The following is a 23,087-nucleotide window of genomic DNA, read 5'->3' on the forward strand; positions in this document are numbered from 1 at the left end:
TTGAATAGATAAGGATAAAATGTAAATTTGCATGACCAATTTTAGTAATCGGTAGAAAAGTTTTAACTATTTAGTTATTTTACAAAAGTTTTCCTTTTTTAGTGAAAACTTCCTAAAACCAAACAAACTAAGAAATCTAAGTTTGAACATAATTGGAATGGTTAAGGTCTTAAATCTTCCACTACAAAATATGAATCTCTATACATATTGTTTATGGAGAGGGAGAGAGGGAAAAGAAAAGGTTTCCATTACAAAATTCTCAATTTATGAGTTTAGGAAAGTTAAAAAGAAAATAAAAAAGAGAGAGAAAAAAATTCAACAAACCAACATTGAAACAATGCAAACAAGCAATATAACAAAAATGATAGCCCAAACCCAATACACCCATTTCTTGTTCTTCCTCTTCATCTGCTTCGCATAATAAAGGCTTCGAGTTCCGCCATTGACGAACTTCCCAGCTTTCGCCACATTCTCTTCAATATCCTCAATCTTTTCCCCTTCACTCTCAACCAAAATCGCCATATCCAAAAACACCTGATGAAGCTTATTCAAACTCCTCTGTATATCCATCACTGACTCGTGCCTGACTCGGTCCTCTGACTCGGTCTCACTCAATTTCCCTCCTAACATTTCCAATTTCAAACTCCCAGACATGATCTTCTCCACTTGCTCTTCACTGGGTTGTTCCCCATTTGCACTAAAATACCTTCTTCTCAGATCTTCCTTATGATCCGCCACAACTTTTTCTCTCAACTCCTGAAATTCGTTCATCATTCCTCTCAATTTCACTCTCAATCCGTTCGTGATTGAAGTTCTTGTCCTGTCTACGATGGTTCCTTCGCCATATGCGACGGAGATCAGGCGGTTGGCCGAGTTGGATTGGTCGAGAGACGCCAATTTTTCTTTGAGGATTCTTGCTCTGCGGAGGATTGAAACCATATCGGAGTCGATTCTGTCTCTTAATCCACGGAGGATTTTGGCGTTGTGGGTTGATTTGGCTTCTTGATTTAGTTTCTGAATGTCAACTAAGAGATTGGTTGTCTCTTCCATTTGGGTCTTGATTTCATCGACTTTTTCAAAAAACAGAGACAGGTTCTGTTCTTCCGTCGGATTGAGTTCTTGGCCACCGGATTCAATGTCGAAGCCGTCGCCGCCACTGCCTACAGCGTCCCTCTGCGCCTGTTTCTTCAATTCTACATAACTTAAGAACGATTTCGTCATCAAATCGTTCATCTTCGCGGATTTGGGTATGCTCTGCAAGATTCAAGAATAAATTTTAAAGAACCCAGAAAGAAATCAAAAATAAAAGGGAAGGGAAAGGTACCTTGAATGGGTGGGTGGTTTCAGAAATTCAGAAGAAATTTGAATTTTGGGAGAAACTTGAATGTAGAAATTTGGTTAAATTGAGACGTGTTTGGGTTTAAAAATGGGAATGGGGATTTGAAATTTGGTTATGTTGAAGAAATAGCCGTTGGTCCATGGAAGACAGTTACTCCTCCATGATCGGTCGGGCAGTTACGTTGGACGTCGATAAAACGTCGACGACATTGCCGCAGTTGTATTTATTTACTTAAACAATGGAATTTGATAGTTAAATTTATTTAGTCAAATAATGGAATTTGATTGTATGATTATGGATATCTTTTTTTTGTGTGTACATTATCAATGGTTTTTTCATAAAAGTTACTAATGAATTTTTATCTGGAAAAATATGGGTTGAATTTATGAATAATAATTTCTCTAATTAATTTACAAGTTTCTTTTTTCTTTTCTATTCTTTTGGGAGAATTTGCAAGTAACTTAACAGCCACGCTTTATTTTATTATTACGAATTTAAAAAAAAAAAAAATTTATAGGCTTTTTAGTATGTGTTTGAGCAAATTTAGATACATCTTGACTACTTTGCTATATTTGTAACTTTTTAAAATATTGATACACAATTGATTATTTTTCCTAAGATCGCTACTCATTAAGATTATCCAAGATTAAAGAAAAAGCGTTAGCACCGTAGCTAATTCAATGGATGCCGTTTTAAATAGTGAAAAAAAAAATACTAGACCATGAACAAGCATTCTTCATAAAAGAGTGAAAGGTCTATACCATTGGAGTAAGAATGAGTTTGTTTTTATCGTAATTGGTATTGAAAAGATACATTTGAAGTTTGGGTTTCTCTTCACCCTATTTCAATTGTCTCACAACTGTGTCAGAAATCTATATATCTATGTATAATATCTCTGCATATGAATTTTTTTAGCCAATCCAATTATTGCTGTAATGAAATTATTTCACTTCCTTCTAAATCCATATCTTCAACAGCCTATGAAGAAAAAGATTCTATCAAGAATTTGTGAAGCTGTGATGAGTATATATCAGGGTACGTCCTGTAATGGTCAACATGCGGTGACATGCCGAAGTTGTACGAAAAAATCTTCCTTCCTGTCTTCATCCTCTTTTCGATAAGTAACTCGATTGACTTGTAAGGTACAACTTTATCTCCTGAACTGTACAGGTAAAGCTCAGGATATGAAGGTTGATTCTCTGTAAGAACTGAAACAATGTTGTTCAATCTCCTGCAAGGAAATGTTCATTTCTCAATAATCAATACGGAATCATTTGATCCTCAAGCAAATATGTATCCATGTCTGGATGTAATCAGAATTAGAAAGCTTACTTATCAACATCTGGCAACTTCAATGCAACCGAGAAGAACTTCTCTAATGATGATAGGAAAATGGTTTCCAAGAGAAGAGGTTTCTTGTCTATTTCCTCTCCATTTACCATTGGAGATGCAGAAGAACTATTTTTCTTGAGGATGGCTGCAGAAAATCCAGCTGCCCAAACCTGCCAGTGTTTGTAGTAGAGAAGAAATCATATCTCTCTTCTATTATGAATGAGAATAAAATGGAAAGTAAAATATATTGGATGAGAAAGCACACCATCTAATTCAGAATGGATAAATGTCTGCTAGTTATTATTATACTATTGAATGCTTAAACAACCTAACTAGTTCTAATTGTTTGCATATGATTCAATAGTTCATGACAAAAAATAAACAAATAAATAAATAGACCTAAATTTGTGGTTTTGAAACTATTTAGAAGCCCAAGTAAAAATGGGAGTTGGAAATTTTCATGAAATCTTAGGTAAAAAATCATAATCAAGAACACTTCCAGATACAATCATTACCAACAGGTCTAAACAACTTTAGAACTAGGAAAGAAGGAACAGAGAGATAAAGAGATACACCAAAAGGAAGATTGAGGTTGAGATCAAATGATGTTTGAAGGGCAATAACTAGTTCCCACTAAATTTCCACCTCTAAATCCTACATTACGAAGCAAACTTCAAAGATGAATAAGAGTTCATTAACATGCAGATGTTTTTCCAACAGTTAAAAGAAAGCAGATAATAGTTTAGAACTGATTTTCATATCATTGTTGAAGCGCAGTTCCAAGATTCTTCTACAACTGTAAGTTCACAAACCTGCGGATTCAACGGATCGCCTCCTCCAGAATCAACGATGCACCCTTTAATCTTCTCTAACAAATCTTTCCGCCCCTGCAAAATTTCAAGAATCGCTCCGTATCTGCAAGAAACAGGAAAATGGAACAAAGCTAATTCTGTGTTAAGATCACAAAGAACAACTGAAATGAGATACCGATAACAAAATTCAACATACATAAACCAGCCCGTGTTGCTAAAAGTATGAAAAATCAGGGATCGATCTTTATCACTCTCTTCCCCTTCCGACAACCAGGAAATTAGTTCAACCGCCAAATCCGAAATCCGCTGCTCAACTTTCCGACTCAAAGCGAACCAAAGAAACTCTCTCGGATCTACAATAAACGTCAAAGCGTTGATACCCCTCGCATTGTACCACTCCACATACCTCCTCAGATGCTTAGTCTTTGCCCCAAGCCAACCTAACAAAACAACGGTCGCCGCCCCCTTTTCGCCCTGCAAAATCCCTACGTTGTTTCCAATTGCACTCTCTGAAGCTCGATTCCAAGTCCAGTCACTGCCGTTTGACTCGGATAGAAATGAACTTAAGTAATCAGATGCAAGTTGAGAGCCGAAAGATTGTAATGAGGGTAAAGAAGAAAGAAAATTAGAAGGGATGGAACCAAGAGAAGATGCGGAAGATCCAAAGGACGAGGAGGAGCAGTGAGAAAGATTAAGTGAGAGTGAAATTTTGGAACCGAAGTACTTGCGAGAAGGAGAAAAGTGGAAATAGGTTGAAGATTGCCGGAAAATCGCGCTCCGATTAGATTCAGGAAATGAAACGAGGCGAGATTGAGGAATTGTTTTTGAGAAGAAGCCGCGATTAAGAACGCAGGGGCGAAATGCCCTAACTGGAGCCTCCATGGTGGCAGTTCCGGCGATGAGTTTGAGAAGATTAGGTATTGCTTCTCCAAAATTTCCGGCCAAAACCAAAGCCAGCTTCTGAACTATGGCCTGAGTCGGAGAGAGATTTTTCTTTCCCGGAAAGCTGCGTTGGAGACTGAAGGGTTTATTTATTTATATTTAAATTGCACCTTTGATCCCTTTTTTAAAAAAATAATTACACGTTTAATTCAACCGTCAATATTTATAATATTCTCTTTTTATCTATCATCCTTTACATCTAAAAGAATCATATTTTTTAAAAATATTTATCATTTAAAATAACTTATCCAAAAAAATATAAATGGTTTAAGATGAAACTACAAATAGTCGTATTTTCAGATAATGAACTACAAATCATCAACGACCAGCAAAAAAACGTGAAAGTAACGGGTTTTTCTTATTTACTATATCTTACTTGAATGTTTTACGACTACTTCTAACGAGTTAAATGTGATTCTAAAATGGTTCAATCTTTTATTTCTTTTTTACTTTAATTTTCAATATAAAAAGAGTGAAGGTGTGGATAAGAGATTCATAATAATTTTTGACTAACTTTGATCATGTTGTTGCCGTTGTCGTTAATATTAGTATTGCAAAATGGTTTTAATATAATTTTGTTACGTCAATTTTCATATTGTTTATTTATTGTGCTGCACTCAATATGTATAGTTTGACTTGTGCTAGTGTTTTCTAAGTGCTTTGTTCCATGCCCTTTTATTGTATTATTCCAATTATAATATAGTTTTCTCAACAAAATATTCTCTCTTTTTACTCGTCACTCATCCATTCTATGTAGAAGGACATGAAATAATTTTTTGTTTAATGCTTAATTATAAATCTAGTATTATATTTGGATAAAGTCAGATTTTAACCTTGATTTTTATTTCAAATTTAGCCTATGTTTTGGTTAATGGGTATAATCGTAATATTTTAAAACTTAAGATTAAAATGAAATCAAGTTCAAAATTTACGAAATAAAAACTTAAAGAAAAATGTATGTTTTTCAAGTAAGTTCTAAATAGAACTTTTAAAAATTTAAAACAATTCGGCTATGTTTACCGGTTTGTAGTGAAAATTGTTATAATCATAATAAAAATTTCATTTATAGATCGATCGTAATTGACTGCAATTGCAAATGTAACTGAATTACGTTTGATTGTGTTTACTTAAATTTATGGATTTTATCAAATTTACAATACTATTAACACATACCATAATAGTAACAATGTCAAAACGGAGCTTTTTTTTTTTCTTTTAAAATATAACAATAACGATAACCATAACCCAAATCCAAATGTTAATTAACGATAACGATAAGACGTAATTTTTAGAGCAATTTTATTGATCATTCTCAACTCGTCAATCGAACTGCAGCTTTTGTTTAAGAATTTAAATGCGAGTCTCATGTACCAATAAGAACGTAAAACACATGTAAACAATACCGAATGTGATCAAATGAAATCCACCTTTTAAATTACAATTGCATGCACTGTGATAAAGATTGAATTGAGCTTTTAAAAAATGAAAAATTAAATGGTTATGATATTCGTAAGTAATTCTTGGGTAGAGTGGCAATAGGTCTTGGTATTTTGAATACTTCAATCCAATAGAATTAAGAATGTTATGTAGTAAAGAAAAATGTTGTCTTTCTAAGTTTCACTTCAAGCAGTGTACGGTTTGTTTACGTGTCTCCCGCTTGTCCTGACGCGTCCCTCACGCGGTTGATTCTTACCTTTTCCCATTTTGTTCCCTTAATTCGTTGTGCTCATCAATACTTAAGACTTCAAAAGTGTAATTAGGATAGCGGGGGAAACGTTAGTCTAGCTTAGCTACCTCATTTTATACAGCACTTCTTTTCTTTTTATTTTCTACCATTCCATTTCCCAAACCCCTCTCTCCCGATTTCCTCTCAATTAACTAATCAACCGTCGTCCAAAATGGCCGCCGCCGCCGTTGCCGGAGCTCCTCGCTGGATTCCGAAACGCGGCCAAGTCCTCCGCCGTGTTCTTAAAAAGCTGTTCTTCTTCTGTATTTGTTCCGTCGATCGTTGGAGTTCTTCTCCGCCCATCTCCTCTCGCGTTTTTCCTCGAAATATTTAACACTTATCTCACTCTTTTGAACAGATGGTTTCGGTTTCGAATTTTCGTTACACGGTTGAAGCGCGTGCGATCGGAGATGAGATTAGGCTCTCTGCCTTCTGCGATTCTCTGACTCTTAATCCCTAATTTCATATATTTTTTTTATTTTTGTTTAATTATTTCGAAATTGGTTGCTTCTTTAGTTTGTTTGATTGTGATGTTGAAGTTCAGTTCATTGATTAAGTAAAAAGTATATGTATGGCGATTAGTTTATTCGGAATTTCAGTGTTTGATTGAACTGGATCGAATTCCATCGTGTTTCAGGTTCGAAACTGAAAAACGCCCCAAAATGAAATGGATTTTCCCGGAAAATTAGAGAGGGGAAAAGAATTTCCCGAGAAAGTCATAGAAAAATGAGAATTAGCGCAGTTTCATTTCCACGTTAACTGACCGCCACGCGCAGACCAACCTCATTGCCCTTTCCACTTTCCGAATGAATATTTGCATTTCTTTTTCTTTTGCTGGAGAAATTGCAATTTGTCTTTTTCTCTGAACCATCCAATTGTGTTTACTTCGTTTTTAAAAGTATTTTTCAAAAATTTCTTTTTGATGCATTGTTCTTTGAAAAGCAAGGTTTTTTTTTTTTTTTTCTTTCTTTCTAGGTTTGGGTTCTGAAGATTCCATAATAAAGAATTAAATCATAAACTTTATTATCCTTATTTTTAAAAAGTTGAAGTTTAATATTTGGCAACTTATGGAGTGACTTCCTAATGAAGCCACATATACAAGTCAGATAAGAAAGTGTATTTTCACTTCTTTTTTTCTTTTTCCATTTTTATAACATGGAGATAACTAAATATTTAAATTGCAAATTTGCGATACAGTTTGTGACAATCGAGTCATGCGACTTTGATTTTGAAATTCAATTAAGTGTAGAATTTTGTATAGTTAAATTTGATATATATGATTCTTTCGCAAGATATGAGTCTTTAAAAAAAAAAAAGCCACAATTGTGAAGCGTGAAATTTTCAAATTCAAAAGACGAAAGTTTACATTTGAAATCCTATTCAAATGAATTAAATTTTAACGGATTTTACTATATTTTTTTTTTTTAAATAATATTATTTATGTTAGTATTTTGAATTTAATTATTTTATTTTCAAATAATTTTTTTTATAATGTTTACTAATTTATTTGTCAACCCTATTGTTTGGATTTTTCCTTTCTCAATTTGAATTAAAGATTAAAAACCAATCTATTGTTTGGATCACGTGGCATATAAGTTGTAATTGATTGGAAATTGGTACACTTCGTCAAAGAACGGGTCAGTACTTTCAAAAATCCAAATTAAATCAAACACTATTTATTAGCACTTTTTCTTTTCGTCATCTTTAATCACAATTGATAATTATCCATAGATGTGTGTGTGAGATATAAGTTATAAGTAGAAATTCAAATAATGAAATTACCAAATAACCACATAATTTATAACAAGATCGTGAGTTAGCTGTGTTGTCAAACTGAATTGTTTGGATCTAGTACACAAGAAGGGAACAATAATAAAACATGTACTATCAAATTTGTAGAGATTAATTTACTGGATATTTTTATCGTTCAAATTAGTTCATTCATCGTCCAACTTAAGAAGGCTATCTATGATATTCTTTTGTCAATCATTTTTATATTTGACTATGCATTTGTAGTGTTTTTACTAATTGGTTCAGTTCTTCTGTTGGGTTCGGTTTTTTTCACCCCTTAGAAAAGTATTAGGGCATAGGATGAAATGAAGAAGAGTGAGAATGGTTGAGGAAAAGACTAATTGGCTATGGATAAACCATTTATGTTCATATAATAATAACAATAATAATAAATACATTTTTTAAAAAAGTTTGATTATATTTTTTAAAAAGTGTATTAAACATTTCCTTCTATATGGTAACAATGAGTGATATTTCGTCTTGAAAGTATGGGTACCAATGAAGTTTTGAGAATTCAATGGTGTTTTTAAAACAAGTAGTGATAGTTATTAAAAATGGATCTTTTCAAAAAAAAAAAAAAAAAAAAGAGCAAAGTATTTATAGTGTATAGAACACTTTAGAAAATAGAAAATTTTCAGAGGCTCGTGTAAAATGTTTGGTCAACAATGGGCGTAATATATTTGGTAACGTGATTTGATACATGATCGTTTAGTCGTTTAATTAATTGGGAGCTACACGATCGTTTAGATTTGGGGCCAAATCTAAACGATTTTTTTTCAAAATTTGGTATACTATCGTTCTTTAGATTTGGCTATCACAAATTTAAATGATTTTGTTTTTCAAAATTTGGTATGAACAATTTAAATGTGTAACCATCTTTTTCAAGATTATTACACCATCAAATACAATGCATGCAGTGAATGAAAAAAGGAAGAAAGACATGCGCATCTAAGAGAGAGAACAACAAGAAAGACATAGAAAGAAATAGATTTGGTTACCCAAATCTAAAAATAAATAAATAAATAATTGCAGCTAAAAAAGAAAAAAACAAAAGTAAAGAGGAAGACAATTAAAAAATAGCAGTGAGAAAAAGATGGAATGACAAAACTGAAATATTTAAAAAGACGCGTGTTATACGGATCGTAAATATTTCACTAGTTTGTTATATTTAAGAAAGTTTCACTATTAAAAAAACTACAAGCATGTACATAATTTTAATTTTTGTATTTACATATATATAAAATGAGTATTTAATACAAACTAGAAAATTATACTTCCTACCATTTAAGCCAAAATGAAATAAAGAGGTTTCTGAAAGACTTTGACTTTTTAATTAAGTTTTGTACAGTAACTATTGTGTTTTTTTTTTTTTTGAAAATTTATATGTTATCACTTCTTTTAGTATCTACCAATAATTAACGTTAAATATCTATCTATAGATCTAAAATTTTGATGTATTTTTAAAATATTTTAGTTTATTTTCAAAAGTTCCTTAAAAAAGAAAAAATGTTAAGCTCCAAAATTCAATTGAAGTTTAACAACTTTTAGAAAATAAAGTAATGGAAAGAAAAAAGAAAAATTATTTGTAATGGGAAGGCAAATTTTAGGTTGGCCAATACGGTAAAACCACGTGGACATCCCAATTTGTTTTTTTGTAACTTTATTGCTCTCGTAGGTAGGGGTACCTTTATTTTAATAGTTTATATTCTTCTGGGCCTTTTAAGAGAATTCCCACATTGCTTAGGAAAGACACTCGAATATCCTATATATTTATCGTAGTAGAATTATGAGCTTGTCCCTTCGGGGACATCCGATAAAATTGGAATGATACAGAGAAGATTAGCATGGCCCCTGCGCAAGGATGACACGCACAAATCGAGAAATGGTCCAAATTTTTTTTTCTTCCTTTCTTTTCTAATATAATAAGTTAAGCAAATTTACATTAATAATTTATAAGTTAACAAATTGACTTGTTCTTCCTTTCTAATATAATAAGTTAAGCAAATTTACATTAATAATTTATAAGTTAACAAATTGACTTGTTCTTGAATATATAAATATTCTTAATAATGTAGAACTTTCGTAGATGTGAATAATAAGTTTTTAATGTTTTTATCTGTATTCAACTTAAAAATCGTGAGATTTAAGTCTCTTAAACGAACGTACATATATCTTAACGAATCGAATTGAATTATAGTTAGTTTGGTAGTTTATGTACGTATTCATACCTTTGGTTATTTTGGATCTTATCGAATCTATAATGTTGTTTATTAAAATGAATTTGTCCAATGAATTGAATTATAACGTTGTTTATTAAGGCTGAACAATTTATTAATTACTAAGCACATATGAGTGGTAAGTTTGCATACTAATTTTTTGTATATATATACTCCACATAAATATCTACACCATTTATTGGGATCATCTTTCTACCTTTCAAACTAAAAGTTCAAATTAATTTCGAAATTGTTGACGATATAATTATAGTGTTAGTTTCAATTTTATTTTAAAACAAACCCCTTTGATATTTTTGTTCTTGAATTCATACATATGAGAAGCACTTCTTGATGGTAGAGTTTTGTGAAAATAATTTAAAGGAAAGAGTACAAAAATCAGTCAACGGAGTGAGCAGTCGCAATAGCAATTGACAAAGAATAGTCCAATGATCTGAGGTAGAAGAAAGTTTCAGGACTGTTCTCCTTTCATCAGCAATGACCACCATTAATTTCACTGCACAATGCTTTGATCGAGCTTCAACTCTTTTGCACATTTCACATTCTGCAGCCGCAGCCACCATGGCCATGGAGGATAAAGACAACAATATCTGGAGAGATCGGCAAAGACAAAGCCTAATTGCTACCTTTCTCAAAAACCAGCTTAGAAATTTCAGGAAAACAACACCAGATTCGGTATCTATATGTAGTCGTTTGCCATTTTCCCTATCTTGTCTTATTCGTTTTCGAGAATTATTGTCATCGTCGCCATCGATGAATCATCCTCGTGTTTAACGCTTCTTTGGACTTCAGCATCCCGACAATTTATTTTTGCAGGATTCGTATTTCACTTCAAATACCATGTTCCTTGTTCCTCCCATCTTTCTTTTTTATATTTTTTTGTTTACTTGTATCGCTTAATTCAGGGGCATTGGTTTCTTATATTTCCCAATAGTTCTGAAACCCTTCTCCTCCATTGATTGTTGCGATGAAGACCGTCGCTCTGAATTAGGATTCCGGAATCGGTGATCGCAACTTGAAAGAGCCAAATGAGTCCGGCTTTGAACTTAATGAAGCAGAGGAAGGATGGTTATGAGCCGTCTGATACTGAGACAGAATGGCAAGAAAGCCCCTGGAATGATCCTAATGAGAAGAAACTTGTACTAGATTACAATAATCGAAGAACTGATTCGGCAGTATCCAAGAAGTTCAGTATGGCGGCGAATGTTTCTCCTCCTGGTTTGCGGAGAAACGGTGGCCAAACCCCTCGCCGGCCAGCCAAAGACGACAGTGTTCTTGTTATGCTTCAGAGAAACATCAGCCCATTGTCAAGAGCAGAAAGAAGAAGACACGAGTCTCCTTTTAAAGCTTCGGGGGAGGAAATTGGAAGCTCTAGCATGAGGTCAAGAAAAGAGGAGAAGTTCACTTATTCTCATGGGAGTAACAAAACAAGTCAAAAACCAAGTCATAGTAGGAGATCGGTGACTGCTCCAAGGTTGAGGATGAGAGATGAACATATGATTGCTGCTAATGATTTATCTCAAAGGAGAGAGAGAGCAGCTCCAACCTTGAAGGTCAGCTCCATCCTGCAGCAACCAAAGGAGATTTCCCACGTGAAGTCTCCATCTATTGGTGAAATGAATGAGATGATTGCAGATGGAAGGATTAATAGAGGTTTGGCTTTTAATGACCCTGTGGTTGAAAGCACAGGGTCCATCTCGCCGGGGGATATATTCTTTTCTCGTGATGGTTTGCCTGTTGGGATGAATAACAATGTCACAGCAAAGAGAAATGCATTCAAGAACTATATAAGTCCAAAACCTACATTTGTGACTAAAAAGAATGATGATACTTATAATCAAGTGGTAGTAAATGCTAATGGTAGAGAGGTTTCTTCTACTGGAGGAGGTTTGTCAACGACCACAAACAGTAGTGCTGCTGTAAGTAGAGAAAATAGTAGTAGAATTAGCATGGAAAATAGTAAGATCAGTGATGTGAGTGGAAGAACAAGTGAAAGTACTAAAAGGTTTATAGCCAACAGACGAAAGAAGAAGAATGATATATGGTTTTCTTGTATGAGGAATGGGACTTGCAGGACAACAAAATCGCCTGAAAAGCGACCATTCGATGAAGCTACATATATTGAAAAGGCAAACGTTGTTGAATACTTGAAACCCTTCTGGGCGGATCAGCATCGACCGGTTTCCTTAAATGGGTTCACTTTCCATAAGCATGAGGCCCAACTTCTCAAGCAGTTAGTAAGTGTTTTCAGGCAGGATCGATTCGTTGAATTACTCTTGTAGACTGCAACCATATCCCATACTTGTGCAGTTTATTGCATGGTCTTTTTCACACCCATTTCATTTAATTTTTAGGTTTCACAGGACAGTTTCCCCCACATTCTGTTCAAAGGTCCACGAGGATCTGGTAAAAGAGTGCTGATGATGGCTCTTCTGCGTGAGATATATGGTGATTCATGTTGGAATGTATGTCTTTGAACAGCCGATGTAATGACATAAAAAACAAAACTTTCTTTGACATTTATATTACTTGAATTTGTTGCCTTGTTTTGAATCTTTTCAGGTTTCTCATGATTTGCGACGATTCCAGATTCAGGTAACTGAATAGATATGGTAAAATATCGATAGGTTCTTTCTGGTAATAAATTTATAATTAGCATAAACTTTAAACACAAAACAAATGTCAGAGCTCATTATGATATGGTAACAGGAAAGAAAACTGACGCAAGTCTTCGTTCCATTGACATCAAGTGCTCACCACGTGGAGCTAAATTTAAGCTCGGAATCAAATGCTAAATATGCTTTGCTGGGATTGGCTAAAGAAATAGGCAGTGAATATTCTATTAATGTGGAAGCAAGAAATGTCAATCCAAAGGCAATTTTCAAAGGTCCAACTTCTAATGATTATGTTAAAACGTTACAAACTTAGAAACCAAATGCTAATCTGACTTGATGTTCTTAATTCCAGTGGTAGTCCTTATAGATGTAGACAAAGCCGCAGAGGATATTCAGCACTTGCTTAGGTGGATTATGGATGGCTATAAGGATGCTTGCAAAGTTGTACTCTGTTGTGAAGACGACTCGGGCATCCTTGAATCGGTGATAAGCCGCTGCAAAGTTATCAAAATTAACCCTCCTGTAACTCATGAAGTAAGCCCTATCTTGTATCTGCCTTTCATAAATTCTCATTGATTTTCAAGATGAGAGAAACTAAGACTGCTATTTGAATAGTCATGTCCGTGCTGAACTTTTTATGTTTTGGGCCATCTCCGACTTTCCAGATCATGGATGTCCTCATCAAAATAGCAGAGAAGGAGGAATTTGACTTACCAATGAACTTTGCTTCTAAGATTGCTGCTAAAGCAAAGCAAAACCTGAGAAGAGCAATCATGGCGCTAGAAGCATGCAAGGCACACAAGTTAAGAGTTTGACACAGCAGCGATTTAAAACTTGAAAATACTTTTACATAATCCTTGAGAACTAAAACTTTTTCCCTTTTGCAGTTATCCACTTTCTGATGACCAGCCAATCCCTATTGGATGGGAAGATGCCGTGGTAGAACTTGCGGCCCATATTCTCGAAGACCCATCGAATCCAAGGTAACTCCATTTCTTGTATAATATATGTAACCAAAGTAAATAAAATGAATGCTGAACTCTGAGGGAACAAGTTCAAGCAGAACTTTGACATTCTTTTGATCGAACTTCTTATTTGAGAAATCGCTAATTCTCTTACGTTTTTTTTTCAGATTACACCAAGTAAAAGAAAAAATTCAGAAGCTTCTAGTTGATTCAGTTCATCCTAAACTAATTCTCCAGGTACTGCATTAAGAGCATCACCTGTTGGTTTATTTCCCTTATAACATCCAAACTACCTAACTTGTGCTGAGACTCATAAAAAGATGTTTCCTCAATGTGCAGAAGCTTGTAGAACAATTTCTGAAAAGAATTGAGATGAGATCAAGAAGGGAACTTTATTATTGGCATGCTTACTATGTTAGTTCTCTTTTCCCTTTTTTTTTTCTTTCTTTTCTTATTCAGGCATTGTTAGGCAAGTTTGATACTTAGTAGCATGTGTTCTTTGCAGAACAAGAGACTCCCAATTGAAACTGGAGTAGGTGCTTTACCCAAATTGGAAGGTAAATTATAAATGTTACCAATAACGTGCTTGGATTCACTTTCTAAATGTTTAAATAAGTATTTATAAATACTTGAAAAATTAATCTAAAGAGTCTTAAGATTCAAAAATCATACGTTAGCAAAAAATCATTCTAGTTTTGATGAGTTTCTTCTTGCAGAATTTGTGGCAAAGTTCATGAGCATGTACAGGAAAAGCTCCACCAACTTCGTCTATGATTGATAAAAATGTTGATAATGGTGAAAGGTTATTTGTTTTTGTTTTTGTTTTTTTTTTTCTTTAATTTTATAATAGAACAATTGCTAATATCCATTTTATAAGTTGGATATACAAAAGAGAAACTAAGCATCATAGTTTGACTATGCATCCAAAGTCTAGAGGGAATGGTGATTACGTGGTGGTCGCTTTTAATAATTTTCCTCTAATCACTTTATAATAATTATTGTTCATTGTAATAATTTTCTTTTTGAAAAAAGTTATAATAAATAGAATAAAATTTTATAAATATCTGGAAGTGATGTCTTTTCTTTCTATTGCTGGACTTGTCGATTCTGTTTTACATTCTCCATTCCAACGTGAAAAAGAATAAGTGCTTTTAGATATAAAAGGAGAAATTTACAAGAAAAGGTCAACTATTTTTGTTCAATATTATTGCTAGAGATCAACGATATTTTTGATTTGTGGTTCTATGTTTATGTCAATTTAAAGAATTCTTTTCTTTTAAAGATTTAAGAGTTTTCATTATATATTTTTGAGATCTTAATATTGGCTTAATCGGAAAATTTTAGGGTTAATGTCCAATTTTATTGAAATTAGTATGAGACATTCTTTTTCCGGTGAAAATATTAGAGGTTTGTATTAAAAAAAGCGTACTCAAATTCTCTACTTCCTTTATATCTCTACACAAGACCAATGAATACTCAAATAATAATTATATAATTTGTCTCGTACAAACATGTCAAATTTGAAAACTTGCAATTTATTAGATACTAAAGTGAAAGTTAAACCGTTAAAAATTCAAAACTTGCAAAAAAAAAAATTTGAGGTATTAAATTATTTTGTCAATATATGGATATTTTCATTGATATTTACACATTTTCATGAATTCGACATGAATAAATTGTCATTACCATTATATCGTAGAAAAATTCAAACAACATAGATATATGTAGAACAAGATTTCTCTAATACAAATAATAAACATGTAACACTTGTTTAAAAGTAATTAAATATTTGTTTCTTTAAATATATTTTTTAAAAAAATTTACTTAATATTTTTCATAAATATCTTTACCATTGATATTAGTGTCCATGTTTCTTAAAATAAAAAAGTTTGATACCTTGATATTGACATTTTAAATTTCGAACACAAATTCAAAATTAGTTTAGAACAAAAAGTTAGCAATGTGTAATATTTCTATATATATATATATATGTAAAGTTAAGAATTAATCATTATTATCGTATTGTCAAGAGAGAAAAAAAAAAGGAGCTTCTAAGTATAATTTTAAAAATATATGCTTATGTAAGAACACACAATTTAAAAAAGGTGGAAGTTAATTTTTGTTTTTCTAACTTAAGAAAAAGATGTTGAAATTGTAATTCCGAAGTGTGATAGAAGCATGTGGGGGTGTATGTAACAATACAATAATACACGAATTTAATTGTATTTCAAACGAACAAAAAGGGCAAAGGCAAAAGTGCTTTCATATGGATATACCAATATCCCACCAAACGCATCATCATCAGCACAGAATCAAATACATTGATGTGACATGAGCTCTTCTTACGTGGCAAGATCCCATTTGTTCATAGTCATAACACTAACTTACTTTCTATACGTGGCAATATCCTACTGGGCCTTCACTTTCCTCGCGGTACTTTCAAAGATATCCAAATTCGAAAACGAGAATACAATTCTGACACGAGTCTCCTTCCTCAACCGTAGGATTGACTCCAGTCAAATCCAACGACCAAGATTGACTCGGCGTCTTCAACTTGCCAAAATTCTCTGGCCTTCGTCTTTTTTTCATCTGCTCTTGCTAGGAATAGAATATATTGCCATAAATTTGCTCAAATCGCTGTTGTGTGTCCAAATTCAAGCTTATTCTCGACGCAGCTACTCAGAGAGTGATCAATCTTTCAAGGTTTTTGGATGTTTTACCCTTCGCCTTTTTCTTTAATTTGTTTCAGAGCTTTTTTTTTTCTTTTTTGTTCTTTAAGCTGTTGCGATTCAGTGATGATATTCTTTCATTATGTTTTCTTCGTGGGTTTGGTTTGATTTGATTACTTTGCTTCGTACTCTGTTGTTTACTGTTGTATTTTGAGTTTTGAGCTTGAATGAATGATCCCATGGGGAAGAAAAACAGAGTTCGTGTCTCTCGGGAAGGTGGAGGACGGAGAAGAACGGTAGTTTTCTGTATTTTTTTTTTTAGCTTAAACTGTATTTTTATCGTTCTTGAGTTCCTCTACTTTTCATTCCCATTTCTTTCAGATTTCTCTGCTCTTTTCTTTTACTGTACACAACTCCACATCTGTGTACGTGTATGATGATACTGGTGTGTTTCCGTTGGATTAAATTTCATCGTAATTTCTCATCGTCGATTAGTTGAGAATACTTTCATACTATTAGATCGTGAGGTTCATATCTTTTTTTTTTTATATATATGTATCAAATAATCTTTACTCTGTTCCTTCTTACCTTTGGATCTATCCCTTTCGGCTCGAACGTTGAATTCCTAATGATAAAATGAAAACCGTGTTTACATATTCAAAGCTATTGTGCTAGGCGAATATGGAAAACAGTGCTGGAGGAGGAAGTTCTTCGAATATGGGGTTCCCTAGGATTCGGCTCAATGAAAGAATTCTTTCTTCCTTGTCTCGAAGATCTGTCGCTGCTCACCCTTGGCACGATTTGGAGATTGGTATCTGAACTTTCTGTTTTTTTTAATGAGTTTCTTCTTCTACTGAATGTGTACGAACTTTAGCTTTGTATCTTACATGCTAAAGACTATTTGGTTTTTGAAGTTTTTCCATATTGTGTATATCTGCATTACATCTTGAGTGCTAATGGTTGAATCTTTAATTTCAGGACCCGGTGCACCGACGATTTTCAACTGTGTAAGGTTTTCTGGTGTACTTAACGATTACAGTGCTAATTGATGATAACATTTGAAAAAAGAGTTGCTGGAAGGTGTCAAGGAGATTGGTTCTTTGAGCTATTGTCCAGAGAATCATTAAGGGACTAGCAATAGCAATTGACTTGAGATTTATTAAAACAAGTTGCTTATTATACGAAACTATGTTCTGTTACTTTCTACCAAACTCCAAACTGAGTATTACTATGTATGTGGCAGGTTGTAGAAATAGGCAAAGGCAGCAAGGTTAAATATGAGCTTGACAAGGCCAGCGGCCTTATAAAAGTGTGTTCACTGACTCTCTTACTGTTTATTTTTGTACTAAATTTATGTAGATATGGCTACATTCCGAGAATTATTACAACAAACTTGTCTCGTCCCATTGTTTTAAGTTTCTGAGTTTGATGGCTTCTCATTTAGAAAGTCTGAGGGAGGATAGATGTCTTCTGTTTGAATATTTCAAAATCTCATAATCTTGCTTATACAATTCTCCAGTTCAGAACACCATAGATCACATCCTTGAAGCTGCGTATTTGCATGATAAATATCAAACATACTTATTGTTCAGTCTTGCGATTGTTTTGTCACAATCATGCACTATGGATATTATATCGACATTCTTGCATACAACTTAACTTAAAACGTTTACTGTAGTCATGTTATGTGTCTTATATGTATACGTTGTTGATTTTAATTTGTTTATGAAAAAGATGACTGATGTATAAATTTGTGGAAATAGGTCGACCGTGTACTTTACTCATCAGTTGTTTATCCACACAACTATGGTTTCATCCCACGTACAATTTGTGAAGATAGTGATCCTATGGATGTTTTGGTACTGATGCAGGTAAAATCCAATAAGTTAGAGTGATTTGTCTCTTTAATCTCTATAAGACTTAATATCGTTATTGACTACTGTTCTTCTATTTCACTGTGGCACAGGAGCCTGTGCTACCAGGATCTTTCCTCCGAGCTCGTGCTATTGGATTGATGCCTATGATTGACCAAGTAAACGACCCTTTCATTTCTTTAATCTGTTTACAATTATCCAGGTTCAACAAATCAAATGTTTTTATCCTACAGATAATTTTGTCTTTGAAAGCAGATGCTAACCTTTGCATTTATGCTGTAGGGAGAAAGGGATGACAAAATCATAGCAGTATGTGCCGATGACCCTGAATTCCGCCATTATACAGACATCAAGGAGATTCCCCCACACCGTCTGGCTGAAATTCGCCGATTCTTCGAGGACTGTATCCTCCTAAATGCTTTAACATTAGATTCCAAACACGGTTTATGAAAACATTTTTGTCTGTTTTTCTTTATTCTTATACCACACATTCTGCTTTTCCCTTGACATCTCTTCAACTAAAAAGACAAGAAGAACGAAAACAAGAAAGTCGATGTGGAAGACTTCCTGCCAGCAGAAGCTGCCGTTGATGCCATTAAGTACTCCATGTAAGCTTCCATGTTTCGTTTCTGATTGACGCTTGTGCAGAGTTTTAGAACTTATATCTAGCTTTTTATTTAACTCACTCCTGATTTCCAATTTGTAGGGACTTGTATGCTGCCTACATAGTTGAAAGCTTGAGGCAGTAAGTTTTTCTTTTTAAATGCAATAAGAGATTGGCTGTTAAAGAAACAATTAGCAGCAAATTTACTGAGGCACACTTACTGCCTCATCTTTTAACCCATCAAATGTAACTGCTCAATTTTTTAGTATGAACAATGTATAAGTGGAAGACTTATGTATGCTTCCTTTCCACGTGCAATACATTTTATTCAAATTGGAGCCTATTCTGTTCTGTTCTGTTCTGTTTGTTTAGATGTATCACAGTATTGGCTTTTCAAGATTCGTTTACACTGTTTTGGGTAACAATTTTTATATGTGTGGGGGTTACTATTTGAAGTTGAAGATGTCGTCATCCTTTGAGACTTGTTTGATGAATAAATAAAGTATAATGAAAGCTAATGTTATGCAGCTGTCATCAGTCCAAAACAAAAATTTCTGTCACAAATATTTTATTCATTCAACAATGTTTCCTCCCCACTCCCCTTATTAGAATATTATCATACTAATTTCAAATCAATTTTGTCAAAATTTTCCAAATCAAACTTCTCATTGAAATGAGCCTTGATAGCGGCGGCCCAATAGTGGACTTTGGATAAATATCCATCAGCGGCTCAAACGGACTAAGTCTGCTTCAAGCTTCTTCTAATCATTCCTTATTATTTCACCTTTAATCCCAACATAGCCTGCTATTCCCTTTTTAGTTTGCTATTATTTGAATTAATCATTCCATTTTTTTTATGTTATCCTCTTTATCTTTAAGCAACCATCTTCTTCCCCATTCCAATATAAAATTATACTTATTTATAATCTAATTTTAATATAGCTTCTACTTCTTTAAGATTCTGCCATGTATTTTTAGATAATATAATTGATTTGTGATTGTAAAAAAAAAAAAAAAAACAAATTAGGTTATTGGGAGTTTTCTTTTTATTGCTTTTTTTTTATTTTTGGTGATAAATTATTATTTTGTAATGAATATAGTTAGGGGATTGATCGATTATAATAATAGAACAGGACAGCTGAAAACAACCAAATTCCCATTTCACTCCATGATTGGGGAAGTTGACAAGATTGAAAATGACTTATAAATTGAATTTATTAAACCATAAATAAGAGGTTGCATTTTTTTTTTTTTTTTTAATCAATGTAAATAGGAAGGTCAGTAAAAAGCTGTCACATACGTTTGACCATTGTCTTTGAAATTTCAAAATGCTATCCCCCACTCATCTATTTATGTTTAAATTTCGAAATCTGAAGCAAAGTACCTTTTTTCTTATATTCTAATTTAATTTGAATCCAGTTTCTAACTTCTAAAGATTACTTTTTTAAGTAAGATTTGAATTGAATTTTGAAATTGTTAGTATTGAGTAAAAATTAAATTCAAATATCAGTAATTTTGGAAAAGAAAAAAAAAACTATAGAATAAATAGAAAGTAGTTTCAATTTAGTAATTGAAACTGTATTATCCAAATAAACACCTCTCATTATCTCATTGTTTTCCCTTGTGCATTACATTACCTCAATTCCTTGTAGGATGTATAAATTAAGTTGGTATGAATAATATTTTCATATTGTATCAATTATAGATTTTTATCAATGTGTATCAATATATTTAGTAGACATTGACAAACTTATTTAATAAATATTTTCAATAATTTTCCTTATTTGAAATTATGATCTTAATTGATTGATATAGATATAGATGGTTATAGATTTAAATGGGTATTAATCATAAAGGTATATAAGAATAGAAAATTGATGGGGGTAATGAAATGAATGATGACACATTCAGCTTTAGGGTTAGATGTGATTGTCATAAAGTGGCCAACACAAGGGTCCACCATGACCATGCATCCTCCCATGTACATGTAGCTATTAAGTATCAATTAATATAGCTTATACCTTGTTTTTGTTTTTATTTCTTTTATTGCTATTACTATTACTATTACTATTACTATTACTATTTTATTTGTTATTATATTATGAAGCTTCTATAAAACAAAAGTTCACAAGATTTTCAATATCTAAATAAGCATATAGTGTATATCTTTCGTTCTATTTTTAGATGGGAAAGTGCTTCAAGGTGAAGCTTCAAACAACACAACTTAAATTTCAAGGAAGTGTTTTTTTTCTTTTTCTTTTTTCTTTTCAATTCGAGTATATATTAAAATTTTATCCGATTATAAATAAACTACTAACACCTAAGTTAGAGATTAAATGCATTTCTAGAGTTTGGTTTTAAAATTATTAAAACCACTTATCAAATTACTAAGAAACATTATTTTTAATTTCGAATAGTTAAAATTAACACTTCTCGATAGTTTTCGAAATGGAAAGTGATTTGACCATTTTAGAATATATACTCCCAAATATGTCTCAATTCACCAATAAATTCGAATGGCTTTTTTTAATACAAAAGATTAGGGGTATGAAAATTCGCATTTTCAACTTTAAAACAAAAGATTACATAATCGAAATTGAACTATGTTTCTGTTAAACAATGAACTCGATTTTGATTATTTGAATATGCCAAATGAAATTAATATTAAAAAAAAAAAAAAAAGACAGTGATCTCAAATACATACAACTATATCAAAAATTATCTTTTACTCCCTATTTTGTTTTACCTCAAGGACCTGTCTTTAAATATTATACATACATATTAAAGTATATGAATTATTATTATTATTATATTGATAGAATAATAATGTTTGTTTTCAATATATAGTATCATTATTATATTGATAGAATTCCCACCCTAAAAAGATGGAAACATTGGGAGTTTGACTAATTTTTTTATTGGATTTCTAGGGTTTATCTTTAATAATAATAATTTTAAAAAAATGAAGCAAGAGGCAACAAAAGAGTAAAGAACAGTGGCGGATCTAGAAAATATATTGACGGGGGGCTGGAAGAAAAATATGAAAAATAAATTACATAGGTAAGATTTGAACCTAGGTGGAAGGGGGGCTGACAATCACAACAACCACTAAGCTAATAGTAAATATTGAAATTAAGTAGCTTTTTTTATATATATTATATAATAGCAATAAAGTTGAGGGGGGGCTCGAGCCCCCCCTGGGCCTATGCTAGATCCGCCGGTGGTAAAGAACAATACTTTGGCATTGAAATTAAAAGTAATGAAAAGAAGATAGTGTCAGTTATATTATATAATGTGTGTTTGGTAAGTAACTAAAGGAATAAAAATTTAATTAAGGAGAATTTAAGGATTCGATCCTAATGCTAATTACAAATAAGACATATACCAGATTTCATTCAAAAGTCAAATTTCTTACTTTCTGGGCTTAATTCTCAGCTCAAATTATAAAATTCTCTTCTTCTCATGATGATGAACATTGAAATCTTGATTTCTGTTTTTTTTTTTTTTTTTTTTAATTTATTTGTATGGATGTATGCTTTTGTACTTTCCTTAACTTTTTTAAAAGAAAAGTTCATGCCCCCTTCAATCCATTGGTTTTGTAGATTGCCAATGGTTGATCATACTGTTTTTTTATTCTATGGACTCTTACTACAAACTATTCTCATCATCTATATGATATCTAATGTTTATGGATTCTCTATGTGATTTATATCAAGCTCACAAGCTTGCTTCCCCATGCTCCAAGACATCAAATGTCATTGATTTGGCTCCTCAAAGAGTTACTACTGCTGATTCTCCTATCCCAAGCTTGTGAAGTTAGTGTAGATGCCTTCCGAGATCTCTATGGTCGAGCTCTTTTGATCAATACTAAATTCCATGTAGTGGTAAACCATGGTAATGTCTCTTACTCTAGCAAAAAGAGACTATATAGTGCTACTTCCTTGGTCCACGTAGGATCACTCATTTAGGGACTCTTTATGATAAAAAATAGGATTGATATAAAACTTTAGGCTCGAAGATTAGGGGTGTACATAAGCCGGGTTGGAGGAAAATTATGGACCAACCCAAAACATTCGGGTTGGGTTGGGTTGGGTTGACGAGTTTTTTTTTTTTCCATCTCTCCATGATTTATTTAGACAAATTTTCATATTATTTTTTAATATGTAAGGTGAACAAATTGTTAT

At 32.7% G+C, this 23,087-nt stretch overlaps 4 protein-coding genes and 1 non-coding gene across 7 annotated transcripts; 3 read left to right on the forward strand and 2 right to left on the reverse strand.

Annotated features, from left to right (window-relative positions):
- Positions 1-175: 175 nt before the first annotated feature.
- Positions 176-1,559, reverse strand: LOC103485056 (syntaxin-112). Its single transcript, XM_008442502.3, has 2 exons — positions 1,325-1,559; positions 176-1,254 (listed from the first exon to the last, which is right to left on the reverse strand). The coding sequence occupies exon 2, from the start codon at positions 1,231-1,233 to the stop codon at positions 316-318; it is 918 nt and encodes a 305-aa protein (XP_008440724.2). The 5' UTR covers positions 1,234-1,254; positions 1,325-1,559; the 3' UTR covers positions 176-315.
- Positions 1,560-2,102: 543 nt separating this feature from the next.
- On the reverse strand, positions 2,103-4,513 carry LOC103485055 (uncharacterized). Its single transcript, XM_008442501.3, has 4 exons — positions 3,680-4,513; positions 3,484-3,586; positions 2,672-2,841; positions 2,103-2,570 (listed from the first exon to the last, which is right to left on the reverse strand). The coding sequence occupies exons 1-4, from the start codon at positions 4,363-4,365 to the stop codon at positions 2,318-2,320; spliced, it is 1,212 nt and encodes a 403-aa protein (XP_008440723.1). The 5' UTR covers positions 4,366-4,513; the 3' UTR covers positions 2,103-2,317.
- A 5,223-nt stretch (positions 4,514-9,736) lies between these two features.
- Positions 9,737-9,839, forward strand: LOC127150777 (U6 spliceosomal RNA). Its single transcript, XR_007823357.1, has one exon. It is a non-coding gene; the product is annotated as a U6 spliceosomal RNA (small nuclear RNA).
- A 698-nt stretch (positions 9,840-10,537) lies between these two features.
- Positions 10,538-14,816, forward strand: LOC103485060 (uncharacterized). Its single transcript, XM_008442511.3, has 11 exons — positions 10,538-12,413; positions 12,531-12,641; positions 12,739-12,771; positions 12,886-13,063; positions 13,144-13,325; positions 13,457-13,593; positions 13,679-13,774; positions 13,924-13,993; positions 14,096-14,170; positions 14,262-14,313; positions 14,473-14,816. Exons 1-11 carry the CDS (start codon positions 11,205-11,207, stop codon positions 14,532-14,534), a joined length of 2,205 nt encoding a protein of 734 aa, XP_008440733.2. The 5' UTR covers positions 10,538-11,204; the 3' UTR covers positions 14,535-14,816.
- A 1,427-nt stretch (positions 14,817-16,243) lies between these two features.
- LOC103485061 (soluble inorganic pyrophosphatase) lies at positions 16,244-19,246 on the forward strand. 3 transcript variants are annotated; one of them, XM_008442513.3, is made up of 10 exons: positions 16,435-16,459; positions 16,648-16,721; positions 17,101-17,236; positions 17,404-17,432; positions 17,669-17,734; positions 18,189-18,296; positions 18,392-18,457; positions 18,582-18,702; positions 18,826-18,907; positions 19,006-19,246. In XM_008442513.3, the coding sequence occupies exons 2-10, from the start codon at positions 16,653-16,655 to the stop codon at positions 19,046-19,048; spliced, it is 720 nt and encodes a 239-aa protein (XP_008440735.2). In that variant the 5' UTR covers positions 16,435-16,459; positions 16,648-16,652; the 3' UTR covers positions 19,049-19,246. The 3 variants fall into 3 exon arrangements, with proteins under 3 accessions (XP_008440738.1, XP_008440736.1, XP_008440735.2); XM_008442516.3 differs by lacking the exon at positions 16,648-16,721 and having other exon boundaries at positions 16,244-16,459; positions 17,089-17,236; XM_008442514.3 differs by lacking the exon at positions 16,648-16,721 and having other exon boundaries at positions 16,298-16,459.
- The last annotated feature ends 3,841 nt before the right edge of the window (positions 19,247-23,087 follow it).

Source organism: Cucumis melo, chromosome 8 (genome assembly GCF_025177605.1).
Source record: "Cucumis melo cultivar AY chromosome 8, USDA_Cmelo_AY_1.0, whole genome shotgun sequence".
Classification (NCBI taxonomy): domain Eukaryota; kingdom Viridiplantae; phylum Streptophyta; class Magnoliopsida; order Cucurbitales; family Cucurbitaceae; genus Cucumis; species Cucumis melo.